Genomic DNA, 13,791 nt, shown 5'->3' on the forward strand with positions numbered 1-13,791 from the left:
GAGCGCCAGCATCGTCAAAGTTTGAATTATTTGAGAAGATGGCTGAACGTGGGGAGCAACTCGAGCAAGGCGAGCATCGTCTACATGAAGACAGCTCTGAGTTGCTTGACGATGTCGATATAGGTCCACAGTTAGAGTGTGGAGGGTTAGTCGTTGATTTATATATCACTATACAACTTAGAATAAGTGACGGCGATCGTTGTAACTAAAGACAGCTGCCCAATGGACCCCAAAACTGGCCTAAACAGTCGCAGTCCACTCCACCAAAAGAACAGTGACTCAAAAGCTCGGGCAAGTCTGAGGTCACCTGGTCACTATACCAATATGCGGGGAAAAAAGTGTTTTCCATCGATTCAGGACAAAGTCCCCGATGCATATGGAGGAACTGTGATTATTAAACTTGTCGTTTTCAAATAGTAATGGATTACATGACTGATGTGATCGACAACCAATGAAAAATTAATTTACTTTCCTATTTGATAGAGTTTAGTAAGATGCACACAACAAATTTGTGCAATCAAACAACCAGTACAATAAATGCATTAACTGACTAAAATTATTTACTTATTAAAGTTGCAACTCTATTCTTTTTATCTGCCACTTTTGCACAGACCACCAACAAACATGAAAGCAGGACATGTACAAGCCATCGACAAACAGTCTGTGCATCAAATATGTTCTGGACAAGTTGTCCTGAACCTGGCCACAGCTGTGAAAGAACTTGTGGAGAATAGTCTAGATGCAGGTGCCACAAATATTGGTAAGATCTCACTGTTACGGTGGTGAATGTCTCATCAGCTGTTTTAGCATCATTGTCAGTTTACATGTAGCTAGTCTATAACTAGGATGTTCTGCAATAGCTGTCAATCATCAGTGCAAGGAATTCACATCGTCATCATTAAACCACAGGCCCCTTTACGGTAACAGCTAATGCGTACCTTGATTTTTGCCTAGGTCTAGGGAATGGAAATCATGCTTTGGCTCGCGAGAATGGCAATTCATACTGCGAGGGTCAACTCAAGTTTAAGTACTCAAAGTATTTTGGTTGTCATGGTTTTACAAGAATATTTTCTGTTTGGAAACAACCATTTACCAACCAACAATCCAAAACCCACCAAACATGGCATTGTGTTGAACCTGAATGTTTTGAGACCTTCCTTTTCATCTTTCAAGATGCTTGCGAGGTGAAACAGCTCTCGAGTGAAACAGCTGCCACCCTACCGGTAGCTGTGGGAAAACATTCAAATGGGAAGTTACAGGACCGTGGGTGCACAATAGGGGGATTACTGATGACGCAGCCATTTGCATACACTGGGTGGGAGTTTTTGAATTCTCATACCATCGCTTTGACCGTATGAGGAATTTGAATAATCATGATGAGCACTTTCGTGACATATGCAAAGAAGGTCAAATGGTCCAGGAACACATTTTGAAAGATACGCATTCTCTGACAAAAACCAGAACATTTTTTCAGTTTATTTTCAACTCAAGTTAAGTTGCTATATATTCACAGACGTCATATGCGAGATTCAATAACAATGAACGCCTGAAACATGGCAAAATTACTGGATTCACCAAACACGTCACGTCGGATCAGTAGCGTGGCTTTTTTACATTTGTATAGATTTATGATAATCCAGGAAGTTCTTGTTTTACTTTAAGCATGCTGTTAGTGTCATACACTGGGCAAGGCTATACCCTTGACTTCACTTCAGGTTCAAGTATTTACCTATGTGTGTGCACACGATGATAGATTGGCTTTATGATTTTGATAATGTGTAGATTAGCCCCTCAAAGTCAAACTTTGGTTGATTCCTTAAAAGTAGTAGTTTCCTGAAACAAAATTCAAGTCACATATCACATACTTTTCATGTGGTGTCAAGAAAAATTATGTTGCTAGGGTCACAAATCTTCTGAAAATGGACTTATAAAATTCAGATAATCCAGTTGTTGTGTTTTACTTTTGCTCAAAAATACACTGACACCCCTCCTAAAAAAGTCATCACACACGATAACTAACATTAACTTAGAGTTAGTTGCATCTTCTTAAAAGTTGGTCTCTCATAATATGTATGTAGCCGATTAACAATTCATCCAATCAGCATATTGAAAGAGACAATTATCATTGCACCAATCAACAGACATCAGATTAAAAGAACATGGTTCTGAATTCTTGGAAGTGGCTGACAATGGAAGTGGTGTTGAACCAAGAGATTTTGAAGGATTGGGTAAGTATCAGTATAAAAGTGGACATCAGCTATTTCTGTACAGAGAATTTTTCTGAAATACAGTATGTTTTCTTGAAATAAATTATCATAATAGACAGATTCTGGTCCTAACTTTTCTCTTTCTTGTTGTTGTGACAACTTATATTTTACACTCTGAAGATGAGAATTCCTTGATTTGGAAATGATATTTTTAATTAAAGTTAATCCATCAATTAATCCATCAATTAATCTGATCACTGGTATTCTGATGACATGATGCACTTTTAAACTACATATCTTGAGACTCAAATAAAATTTGACATTTGTATCAAGATAGGGCCAATCCAAAGATATTACAAGTCATAAGTTGATTCAAATGCTTAGAATTGTTGTCAATATGCTAGTTACAGGGCAAATCTATGTCATAATAATAAAATATGTAGATAAGTTCTGTAGTATACTTGGCAACTGTATATTTGTTCGTTTCTCAGCCTTTTGGCTAGAAATTAGTATCTGTTCTTATCAGCATAATATTTGTTCACAGCTCTGAAGCACCACACTTCCAAACTGCGTGATTTCTCTGATCTGACGAGTGTTGGCACATTCGGTTTCCGAGGAGAAGCTCTGAGTTCGTTGTGTGCTTTATGGTAAGTAAGAATAGCAACATTTTCAAACATACTGTTAAGGGGAAGTTAAAAGTTTAAAGCAGGGACAGCAAAGCCGCCTGGGTAATCCCCTATGAACATCTTTCAGTCATGACTAATATTTAACTTTTTGAGTTAAACTTGCAGACTGGAGATTTTAGAACCAAATATTTTGTTAGTAGGATTAGGTGCAGTCAAAGGTTGAATTGAAAATGTAGAGATTTGAAGTTTACATACCAGTGAATTTAATGTGTAGGACACGTATACTCTAACAATCTTCACACAAGTTTAACTGAAAATAATAATATTGGAACTGGAAAACAAGATGGATATTATTATTGAATTCCAAAAGTGTACTGGTATGTAGGACAGAAGCATCAGTGAGAATTAATCAATTAAAACTAATTGAAATACGGACTTTCTTGAGAATAAATAGCTTTATTTTCTTTCATTAGTGATCTGAGTGTAATCACATGCCACAAATCAAGCAGCATTGGAACAAGACTTGAATATGATCACAATGGAAAGATCAGCAAGAAAGAGGCATGCCCTAGACAGGTAAGAGAGTTGTAAGGTGTGTGAGTGTGATTCTGATCTGTGCAGTGATATCATCACAGTCTTATTGAGTAATGAAGAACTGTAAAGTTGTATGTTGTTTTGTCTCCAACACTTTGCATGGATGTTTGAAGGACAATACATCACGTACCGGTATGCTATGCCAGCTCCAGAAACATTCCAATCCTTTAGATCATAACAAAACAACCATTTGTTATTTCTGACCGTCTTCTGTCAGTTGGTTATCATGAAAATCTTGATAAAATTTATGCAGCTACACCTATGCCAATATCATGACAAGACTATTTTGCATAAAGAGACTGTCACATTTTGCTGTTGTTGGATGAATCAACTCAGCTACATCCTCTCTTGTCTTTTACAGCAAGGAACAAGCGTTAACTTACATCAGATATTTTACACACTGCCAGTTAGACACAAAGAATTCCTCAGAAACTTGAAAAAGGTATGAATATACTGCTGATATCAACTGTGAAAAATACGACAGCTTTTCCATCAAACAAGGCTGTTATTTTAACAGATTAGGCATACAAACTTCTACATTTTGTGATCTTATAAGCGGCAGGGGTTTCTTTGATAACTATTCAAATGTCTTTGTGACTTTTCATTAATTGAATAGCCATGTGATGGAATTGGCAGAGGCGTCCTTGTTCACTTCTAGATCAAATGACATCACAAACACGTGTGCAACAAACGTTCACAAAGTTTCTAATATAAGAACCCATGAGTTGCTACCTGTTCTTTACTGCTGTATGTACAAATGCATGTATAACCTTAGTCTACGGAGGGATACAGTAAGGGAAATTGTTGATATTCATTCTTGATTGGGTAAACTGCTGTCGCTGTAAACTCACTTTACAATATGCATGAAAACTTTCCAAAATAAAAGTTTACTTACCAACTTTATCATTATGCAAAAAATGTCCCTAACACTAAATCACTTCTTATTTTTGGACAGGAGTACACAAAGATGGTAAATGTCTTGTATGCGTACTGTATCATTTCAACTGGAGTCAGAATACAGTGTACAAATCAAAATGGCAAAGGGTAATATAGTCTGCTGTCTTTCTCAGGTCTAGCTCCTTAAAATACAAACTTTCCTAAATGAATCTTTCAACTATTCACTCACCAAATCAAAAATAAAAATCATGTGTCACCATGCAAATTTTGGTAGCAGATAAACAAATTACCTAACATTTCCCTATGTTTGAAATTCAATATGGTTGCCATCCCTGTGTTAACTCTATGAGTAAAAATAAAATTTTCTGTTTTCGAAAAACTGATACTCTGAAAATTTTTCAGTACCGGTACATTCTGCCTCAAAGCTCCACAAGGTGTAACTTGCAATGAGTTTTCCAGTACTTTTCTCCTTGTAAAATGCAATGCCTTATCATGCAGACATGTGTATAGTGTTCCACTTGGCAACACAACCTCTTTTTGTGTAAAGTCCAATGTTATTGTTGACAAACAAATTTTAGTGTTTATTAGACTTCATTTGTCAACAATAATAACATAGCATACTGTACACAATGCCATGTGCTTGCAATGCTAATACTCAAGTTGTGTTTCAATATAATAAGTGAATGTACTTGTATTTTACAACCAAAAATGAAATATAATGAAACATCCAAATTACAGCTGTTGTCCATTTAAAATTGATGGCCCTGTACAGTACTAGAATATGTGTACTTTTATTTATCAGCCTTTGTTATAGTAATGTCCCAGTACTACACAACCTCTGTATAAACTTTTCCACAACATTGCTTTTGGAAACTTTTGTTATTCCTCTATAATCATTGTTACAGTGATATTACAACACTGAAGTCAAGACTTCAGGATAGCATTTCATTCTTATTATTTTGTATTGCTAGGAAAAAAGTAGCTGTTGTCTCTACCAATGGCAATTCCACAATGAAGGAAAATATCACAAACATATTCGGTCCAAAACAAGTAAGTTTAAAATTCACAATGACAATTGTCTTCCCTAAAGAGACAAGTTGTCAATATTTTGAGGCTTGCTTGTGTATCTGACAGTACAGTAGCAATAGGAGTGTTTGCAATATAAGGCATGTTTACCGCTTAGATAACAGACAGAGTGAAACTATCATCTTCTGTTACTATACATGGTCAGGGGCCAAGCAGCAGTACCGTCTTTGTGTTTGTTATATGGTATATGTAAGGGTGTACAAACCTATTCAGCTTGCTGGGCAAATTACACATTCAATTTCCAAGAAAAATGGATTCAATACTATCATTTGTAAGCAAAAACAAGATCTTGCAACTCACGATATACTGGTATTCAGTCACTGGCCACATTCCAGGAATTTTGATTGCCATGAGAGCAGAACTATTTGAAAGAGATAAAGTACATGTCACAGAATCTCAAACATATTCTTACTCGTATTTTCGACAGCAGTATTACTGTAAACATTCTATCAAATTTGGTTCCCACTTACTTAGCACTGACAAATTATAAAGTTTAAAAGTTTATCAGTGTCATCAGGGATTGAAGACCATGAGTTGTTATGAATTTTCTTGTTGTAAACACAAATTACGATCGTTCCGAATGTTAAAGAAATTTAACATTCATGGTTAATTCTCATTTTCAGATACAAAGCCTCCTTGACTTTGAACAGCACGTACCAAGTGAGCAAGTATGTGAGGACTATGGGCTAAAAGCTGACAAAGTTAATGCTGTGTTCAGGCAAGTTCAAAACAAACCACATACACCTAGAGCAATGATGCACACATATAAATAATAAAGTGTTTCATTGATATGTCATTTGATAGGTATCATAGTATGCGGTTGATTTTTCCACTGAAGAGTACCAAAGGTGAGGAATAATAGAATCTCACACCCCCAAGGACCTGGGATCAGATTTCTCACACGAGTTTGGGATATTTTGTCGCACACGAGCCGCAGGCGAGTGTGAGACAAAATATCCCCAACGAGTGTGAGAAATCTGATCCCAGGTCCTTGGTGTGTGAGATTCTTTTTCTCACATGACCACAAAATGCGTTAAATTCATACTGGAAACATTGAATGTTTAACTGTATAGGCGACTATCCTACTTCGTGGCCATCTATATACAGTATTCCGTGTCAATTACACGCGAACTCTGTGGCGAGTTACGCTGCCGATACTTCAACTTCTGCTACGGGCGAGATGTCCAACAGAAAAAATAAATTAGCCATATGTTCCAAGTAGCCTATGTTCACCAGGTATTTGGAAAATTCGTCCGGTTTTTTGTGAGTCTGTCACCATACCGGGGTCACAAACAACTTACAACGTTATCCAAAATCATGACAATGCTGTTGTCTGCCCCCGTACTCTGACCTGCTTACTTTTTAGTTCCGGTCCGTTTGTTACTCATCGTGCCATTGGATAATATTTTGCGCGTGGAACGAAAGGCTATTTATAATCCTATCAGAGCTCGTGTATTATATACTGCAGAGTGTGGGACGGTTTCTGAGAGTGTGGGATCGATTTTTCCTACACCGTCGATCCCACACTCCCAGTGGCCAGGAATGTGAGAATGAATTTTCTTTTGTATGTTGAAATTCCGCCAAAACCACACATGTGACTGTTACACTGAGTGTAATAGTTGAATTGAGGGCTTTCTTGTGCGATTTGATAACTATGATTTGTGGTAAGCAAGCAAATATGGTTTCACTTCTCCTTTTGTGTATTCTGCCATGGTAAATGAGTTTTGCAGTCATAATAGTTTTAATGACAATATACCATGTGGTATAAAACATGCTACTGTGCTGTAATTTCTTTTTGTCCTTACTCAGCTATTCAATATACAGCCACTGTATAAATGTTTCTGAGGGAAACGATCATTTCTTTAATGTTCATAATTCTTCCAAATGTAGGATATCAGGACTTGTGTCAAAACCAGACCATGGACTTGGCAGAAGCAGTACAGACAGGCAGTTTTATTTCATCAATAATAGACCATGTGACTACAGCAAGGTAGGGGATTAACCGTGTGAGACAAAGGGACATTTTGATTTGGTAAAGTATTTTTGAATTTCATTGGTAAATCTATGCTGATATTATCAGCATTTGGAGAAAGATATATGTTCCTAGCTATATAGGAAACCATAATTTTGTTTCTCAATTCAATTCCATGATTGCCCTCTCTACACTTTGGCCAGAGAAAAAAAAAATCTTGTTCATCGGATTTTTTGGACCAAGTCCCAGGAGCGGCGAGCGAAAATTTTTATTTTTATTTTTTTTTAGGCCGAAGGTAAACGCGGTTCTCTGGCATTTTTGCACAGATGCAGACAAGGCAAGATAATTGTTTCCCTTTTTACCAGAAATATCTCAGACAAGAAACACTGATACTGGTAACTGAATTCAATACTATATTTCCCAACAATAACATAGGCCATTACATTTACAGTTAGTGTTTGCACAACATATTTTGAGCATTTCAACATTCTCTCAGAATAAAACTGAAATGTACAGCAAATCACTGAAATTCAACAATTCAGTATTGTCCTTTAATATTGTCATGGTGGGACCTAGCATCTGAGTTTTTTCATTTTACTTTGGCCCCATGTTTTGGCCTCTTTACCACTGTCTATATATACACATTTTACACAATGGTCTAACAACACTGTACTGTGATCGGAGTGAAGTTATATTGTCATCATTCAGATCGTACTGAATGTTTTGTCATTGCCGTAAATTTTTATACTTTCGATGCAATTTTCATTCAATCGGATGCACCGTCCATCTGCTGTCACGATCGTGTTGAACAAATCGCAGAACGTAATATCAGGACAAACACTGAATAGCGTCTCTCACTCTCTGGAACTAACTGTTGGCCATCACGTCGAATGTTGGCGATCAAATTAATACTCATGATGTGACATGTACTAACCTTTACAAAACGAGCAAATTTCTGGCCAAATCGACCCACTTTGCGTCGTGATTCGCCAAATTCAGACGTCACAACAACATGTTGGCGGTCAACTAAGTCCAAACACGTATGAAGTCTCATTCAAAATCCCCAGCCCGCAAAAACCCGACACAGTGTAGGGCGCCACCAGCAGCAGTACTAAAAATATTTGTAATGCGGAAGTAAGAATTTGCCACGATCAAAAAAAAAAAAAAATTCCAAATATGCCAAAGTAGAAGCGGCGATTCCGATGAACAATTTATTTTTTCTTCCTGGCCTTAAAAATTTTTCTTTCAGTTTTTTGTGTGCATGTCATTATCTGTAGACTTTATCAAAATTACACCAATGAATATGAGAATCATTTTATTTCATGACTGCAGAAAGAGTAACACACAGTTCAGTGAATGAACTTTGAAGATAATGTATCTTGACAATTTCTAGGTCTCCAAAGTGGTCAATGAAGTCTATCACATGTACAACAGACATCAGTATCCTTTTGTTGTCATGGATATCTCATTGGCAAAAGGTACGTGTCATATTTAACCTTCAATGCATTTGATAACTGAAAACCATTTACCAATCACTCACTGTAATCAGTCTTTCATCTCTGGTAGGCTTCAGTTCAATAAATCACATGATGTTACCTCACTGGGATGTTTGATTGTGGATACAGTATTTCGTCATACCTTTCTAATGCTGTTTTGCAATCACAGACAACTGCAGTGATCATCCTCCATTTCTAAGGTTAATCCAGTTTTATTAGCTCCGCTGTCAGCGACGCGGAGCTTATCAAATAGGTTGATTTTCCGTCGTCGTCCGTCGTCGTCCGTCGTTCGTCCGTCGTCGTCGTCGTCGTCGTCGTCCGTCAACAATTGCCTTCTCCTCTGAAACAGCAAGTCCAATTGCTTTGAAATTTTATATGCAGTTCACTTGGGGTGACCTCACTTAAGTTTGTTCAAATCGTGGTGAAATTTGCATATTTGTATTTTTGGGGCATTTTTTGGTGTTTTTGGTAAAAAAATCTTCTTTTCTGAAACCGCTTGTCCGATTGCTTTGAAATTTAATATGCAGTTTACTTATGGTGACTTCAGTCAGATTTCTTCAAATCGTGGTGAAATTTGCATATTTGTATTTTTAAGGCAATTTTTGTCATTTTTGGTAAAAAAATCTTTAAAAATCTTCTTCTTCAAAACTACCGGTCAGATAGCTTTGAAATTTGGTACATATGTCCCTAGGGATGATCTATTTAAGATTTGTTCAAATTGTGAAGAAATATGCAAATTTGCATTTTTAAGGCAATTTTTGCCATTTTTGGTCAAAAAATGTATTTCTCAAAAAGTACGGTCTGATAGTTTTGAAATTTGGTATACAGGTTTCTATAGATGCACTTAGTAATATATATTGAATTTCTGATGAAATCTGTAAATTTGTATTTTTGGGCAATTTTTGCCATTTTTGGTCAAAAAATGTGTATTGCCAAAACTACTCATCTGATAGCTTTGAAATTTGGTATAGAGGTTCCTACACATGAACTAAATGATATGTATTGAAATATGATGAAATCTGCAATTTTGTATTTTTGGGGCAATTTTTGCCATTTTTGGTCAAAAAATGTGTATTTCCAAAAGTACTCATCTGATAGCTTTGCAATTTAGTATACAGGTTCCTACAGATCACCTTAATGATATTTGTAGAAATTATGATGAAATCTGCGATTTTGTAATTTTGGGGCAATTTTTGCTATTTTTGGTCAAAAAACGTGTTTTCTCAAAAAGTACTGGTCTGATAGCTTTGAAATTTGGTATACAGGTTCCTACAGATGAGCTAAGTAATATATATTTAATTTCTCCTGAAATCTGTAATTTTGTATTTTTGGGGCAATTTTTGCAATTTTAGGTCAAAAAATGTGTATTTCAACAACTGCTCATCTGATAGCTTTGAAATTTGGTATACAGGTTTCCATAGATGAACTACATGATATTTATTGAAATAATGATGAAATCTGCAAGTTTGAATTTTGTGGCAATTTTTCCCATCTTTGGTCAAAATATGTGTTTCTCAAAAAGTACTGGTCTAACAGCTTTGAAATTTGGTATACAGGTTTCTATAGATGAACTCAATTTGATCTTTTGAAATTATGATGAAATCTGCAATTTTTATTTTGGGGGGGCAATTGTTGCCATTTTTGGTCAGAAAATTTTATTCTCAAAACACTACTCATCAGATAGCTTTGGTTGACATGTTCCTAGGGATGATCCGATGTGATATATTCAAAGTATGATGAAATCTTCAATTGTGTATTTTTGCAGCTTATTTTAGCCACTTTTTTCTGGCCACTGCATTGAGCTATCAAAGATTTCCTCCTTCTTCATCAACATGTGTCAAAAATAGTTATTCTCTACATAAACACAGCGGAGCTATATCGGCCGCTAGGTCGCTTGTTCCTTTTGAATGTTGCAGATGTAGGTCACCAAGTGAGTCTTTGTTTTATCTATTCAAAATGTCAATTTTTGTCTGACACTAAAATCACTGTCCACCTTTCATACAGAGGGCGTTGATGTTAATGTCACACCAGACAAAAGACAAATTTTACTCCAAGAAGAGAAGACACTCCTGGCAATAATCAAGGTGAAGTTCACTTATGCAAGAAATACGTTCATGTACAACTCAACTTGCGCTAAAGGCGACTTTAAATCTTGTGAACAAAATTCATCAGGTTCAATAGTGTGTGTTATCATACTTTGTCAGATGTCTGCAAGGAGTCTTGAAACTCAAGGCATATATGTTTGGTCATTGTGTTTTCAACTGATTATAAGATGGACCACTATAATTTTGTAACATCTACCTTCTGTTCTAAATTTTGATCAACAATAATTTTATTTAAATGACCCTGTGAATTCAGTTACTGACATCTGACTTAGATATAACCTTGCAGGTGTGTTTATCAATTTTATAGACTTCTTTGATGAAGATGTATGAACCAAGATCATCAGTGTATGCCATAAACCAGAAGCCTTCAGCGTTGGTGAAATCTGCATCTTTGTCTGCAATGTTTGGTAGAGGGCAGTCTAACAGCAGTAGTAGTAATGGATCACCCAATAAGAGGACAAAAGTTGAACCAGCAATTCAGACACTAACTCTGTCCAGGTTGAAAAGGTTTGTATGTTCAAGACAATTAGATTTTGCCAAATTGTATGAAATCTACTGTTAGTTCTGAGCACAAACCATTCTGCGACAGGGGTTAGTTTTACTACTTTGCAACAAAGATTGACGAAGCCTGCATCTGTCATTCAGACCATGACAGAACACACGTACAGGGCATGATGAAAACAATTAGCTTAAACTGAATCTTTGGAATGGTTTTCATATATTTTGATAAAATTTCACAGAAATAGTGGCAGTCTCTGAATTTGTGTACATCTGTGATAAATACCTGTGTTTCACACGAATGGTATGTATCCGGTACTGACAGGGATAAATTCCATCAACTCAAACCTGATGGCACTTACAGAATCTTTCCTTTCTTCAGGGCATTTTCACACCCTGGTAGCACAACTAACCTTGAAGAGGTGGACTCATACAGAAAACCAGCAAAACGTAAGTAACTATTCCAAGTACCACTGGGTATTTATGTAATGTTCAGTTGTGAAATGTACTCTGTGTACAAAACACAGGATTACTCTGGTTGATGTAATGAATAAAGGGATAAAGCCATTTGCAGGCTGGTACACCAGTACATCAGATTTTGGTTCAATGTGTTACACTAATAACACAAGCTGTTAGGCTGTACCTTAATTCAGTTGTACATGGCATTTTTACTCCGCTTTTTGCAATGATAATATCCATGTTTCATTTGTGCAATCCCAAACTTTCCCTGTCATCAACCAGAATGCCCACTGTTTCAGCAATAACATCCTGTGCTGGTTTAGGGGCCCATTTTTGCATTGGTGCGAACTGTCAGCCAATCAGAACAAATTATTATCATACTTGGCGCATTGATATAATATAATATCAAGTTTGGTATTTTGTTTTGCAAGATTATTAGTTAACAGTACTTCATAATTGTGACTTCTGTGTGCCTTGGAAGGCATTGATTGATACCCAAACTCTGACATCATTTCCTGATACTTTGCGTTTGGAATATATTCTTGTATTGCATTTATGTCTGTAGATTAAGGAGTAACAGTGCAAGCATTAAACTTTCAATAATCTCTTTTTACGTTTGCTGGTAATGTTGGTTCTCCTTCGGAAGATCTTATGTTGACACACCATGTGCATAAGTTGTACCAGCTTTTCAGACTTTTTGACAGTTCAGTTTTTTGAACACTTTTCACTGTCTACATCGATGCTTCCTGAAAGATTAATTACTTTATAACCATGTTTGCTTTTACCAGAGCCAAGACTTGATAGTTTTGTCTTCAGGTCACCGCACAGTAGCAGCAGTCAGCAGATGACACAGTGTCAAGACGCTGATAGTGAAGGATATGGGACTTCAAGCATCTCAAGTAATAGTCAAGACATTTCCCAGGGATCTTCAACTGATCTTGACATTGTACAGAACAGTCCAAGCTGTGCAGATTGTTCTTCTTCTCTGTCCAGTCAGTCAAGAATGGTAGAGAATCAGGAATCAAGCACCCAAGCCATGTTGAACAGGCCATTCTTGAAGTTAACCAATCAGAGTCATCCTTCCCGTCAGTCAACCAATCAGAGTGAACCTTCAAGTCAGTTGACCAATAAGAGAGATCAGACTGATGAATCAACCAATCCACAATGCATACTGAGTGAGATTAGTAATATCAACAACAGTAACAATACAGACATTCTGACAGAAACTGCTGAACACACTGCCATGATACAAAATACCCATGATCAAGACACAGAGCTTAAAGACAGGACAGAAGAGGACAGGACAGAGTTCAACGTTTACTGTGAAGATGTTAAAGTGAAGAAAACACTGCCAAATATAAATTCTTTACCCTGCAAAACTTACAGAAAGGCTTCAAGTTCAAGTAGGAAAATAGTAAGTTGCCATGTCATATGACAAAATATCTGCTTTTTAACTGACTTTGTTTTATATACCAACAACAAGTTCTTGGTCCACTCCCCAAAGCATGTTGAAACATTAACTATCGGGCTTGCAAACACAGCATCTAAGGGATGGACCATTAGATCTTGGGAGGGGGGATGGTCACAATGAAATTGTGAAAATTTTTTTTTACTATTGTAAATTTCTAAAAATTTTAAAAAATTCAAGATTTTAAAGACTTTTGCAGATTTTTTTTTACGCATGTTTCTTCTTATTTACTTTTTTTTATTTTGCAAACTAGTTTGAAGATTTTTTTTTCCTAACTTTCTGCTCTGAAAATTTTTTTTTTCTGTTTTTGACCATCCCCCTCCCAAGATCTAATGGTCCGTCCCTAAGTGTGTAAAATGCATTATTGTTGTCATTTGAATTTA

The 13,791-nt window shown here is 36.4% G+C and overlaps 2 protein-coding genes across 5 annotated transcripts in view; one reads left to right on the forward strand and one right to left on the reverse strand.

Moving 5' to 3' along the window:
- The window catches only part of LOC139150901 (alpha-N-acetylgalactosaminide alpha-2,6-sialyltransferase 5-like), a 417,953-nt gene that overhangs the window by 224,383 nt on the left and 179,779 nt on the right, over window positions 1-13,791 (reverse strand). The window lies entirely within an intron of this gene.
- Window positions 1-13,791, forward strand: part of LOC139150872 (mismatch repair endonuclease PMS2-like) — a 27,942-nt gene continuing 14,151 nt past the window's right edge. The window contains exons 1-15 of one of the 2 annotated variants that reach the window (XM_070723301.1): window positions 1-145; window positions 612-760; window positions 2,142-2,228; window positions 2,752-2,854; window positions 3,307-3,409; window positions 3,789-3,869; window positions 4,383-4,471; window positions 5,296-5,374; window positions 6,034-6,128; window positions 7,301-7,400; window positions 8,776-8,860; window positions 10,883-10,962; window positions 11,291-11,490; window positions 11,864-11,931; window positions 12,729-13,354. In XM_070723301.1, the coding sequence (XP_070579402.1) occupies window positions 39-145; window positions 612-760; window positions 2,142-2,228; window positions 2,752-2,854; window positions 3,307-3,409; window positions 3,789-3,869; window positions 4,383-4,471; window positions 5,296-5,374; window positions 6,034-6,128; window positions 7,301-7,400; window positions 8,776-8,860; window positions 10,883-10,962; window positions 11,291-11,490; window positions 11,864-11,931; window positions 12,729-13,354 (2,052 nt within the window). In that variant the 5' untranslated portion in view covers window positions 1-38. The remainder of the gene's footprint in view (window positions 146-611; window positions 761-2,141; window positions 2,229-2,751; window positions 2,855-3,306; window positions 3,410-3,788; window positions 3,870-4,382; window positions 4,472-5,295; window positions 5,375-6,033; window positions 6,129-7,300; window positions 7,401-8,775; window positions 8,861-10,882; window positions 10,963-11,290; window positions 11,491-11,863; window positions 11,932-12,728; window positions 13,355-13,791) is intronic. The other variant, XM_070723302.1, reaches the window with a different exon arrangement.

Source organism: Ptychodera flava, chromosome 15 (genome assembly GCF_041260155.1).
Source record: "Ptychodera flava strain L36383 chromosome 15, AS_Pfla_20210202, whole genome shotgun sequence".
NCBI lineage: Eukaryota > Metazoa > Hemichordata > Enteropneusta > Ptychoderidae > Ptychodera > Ptychodera flava.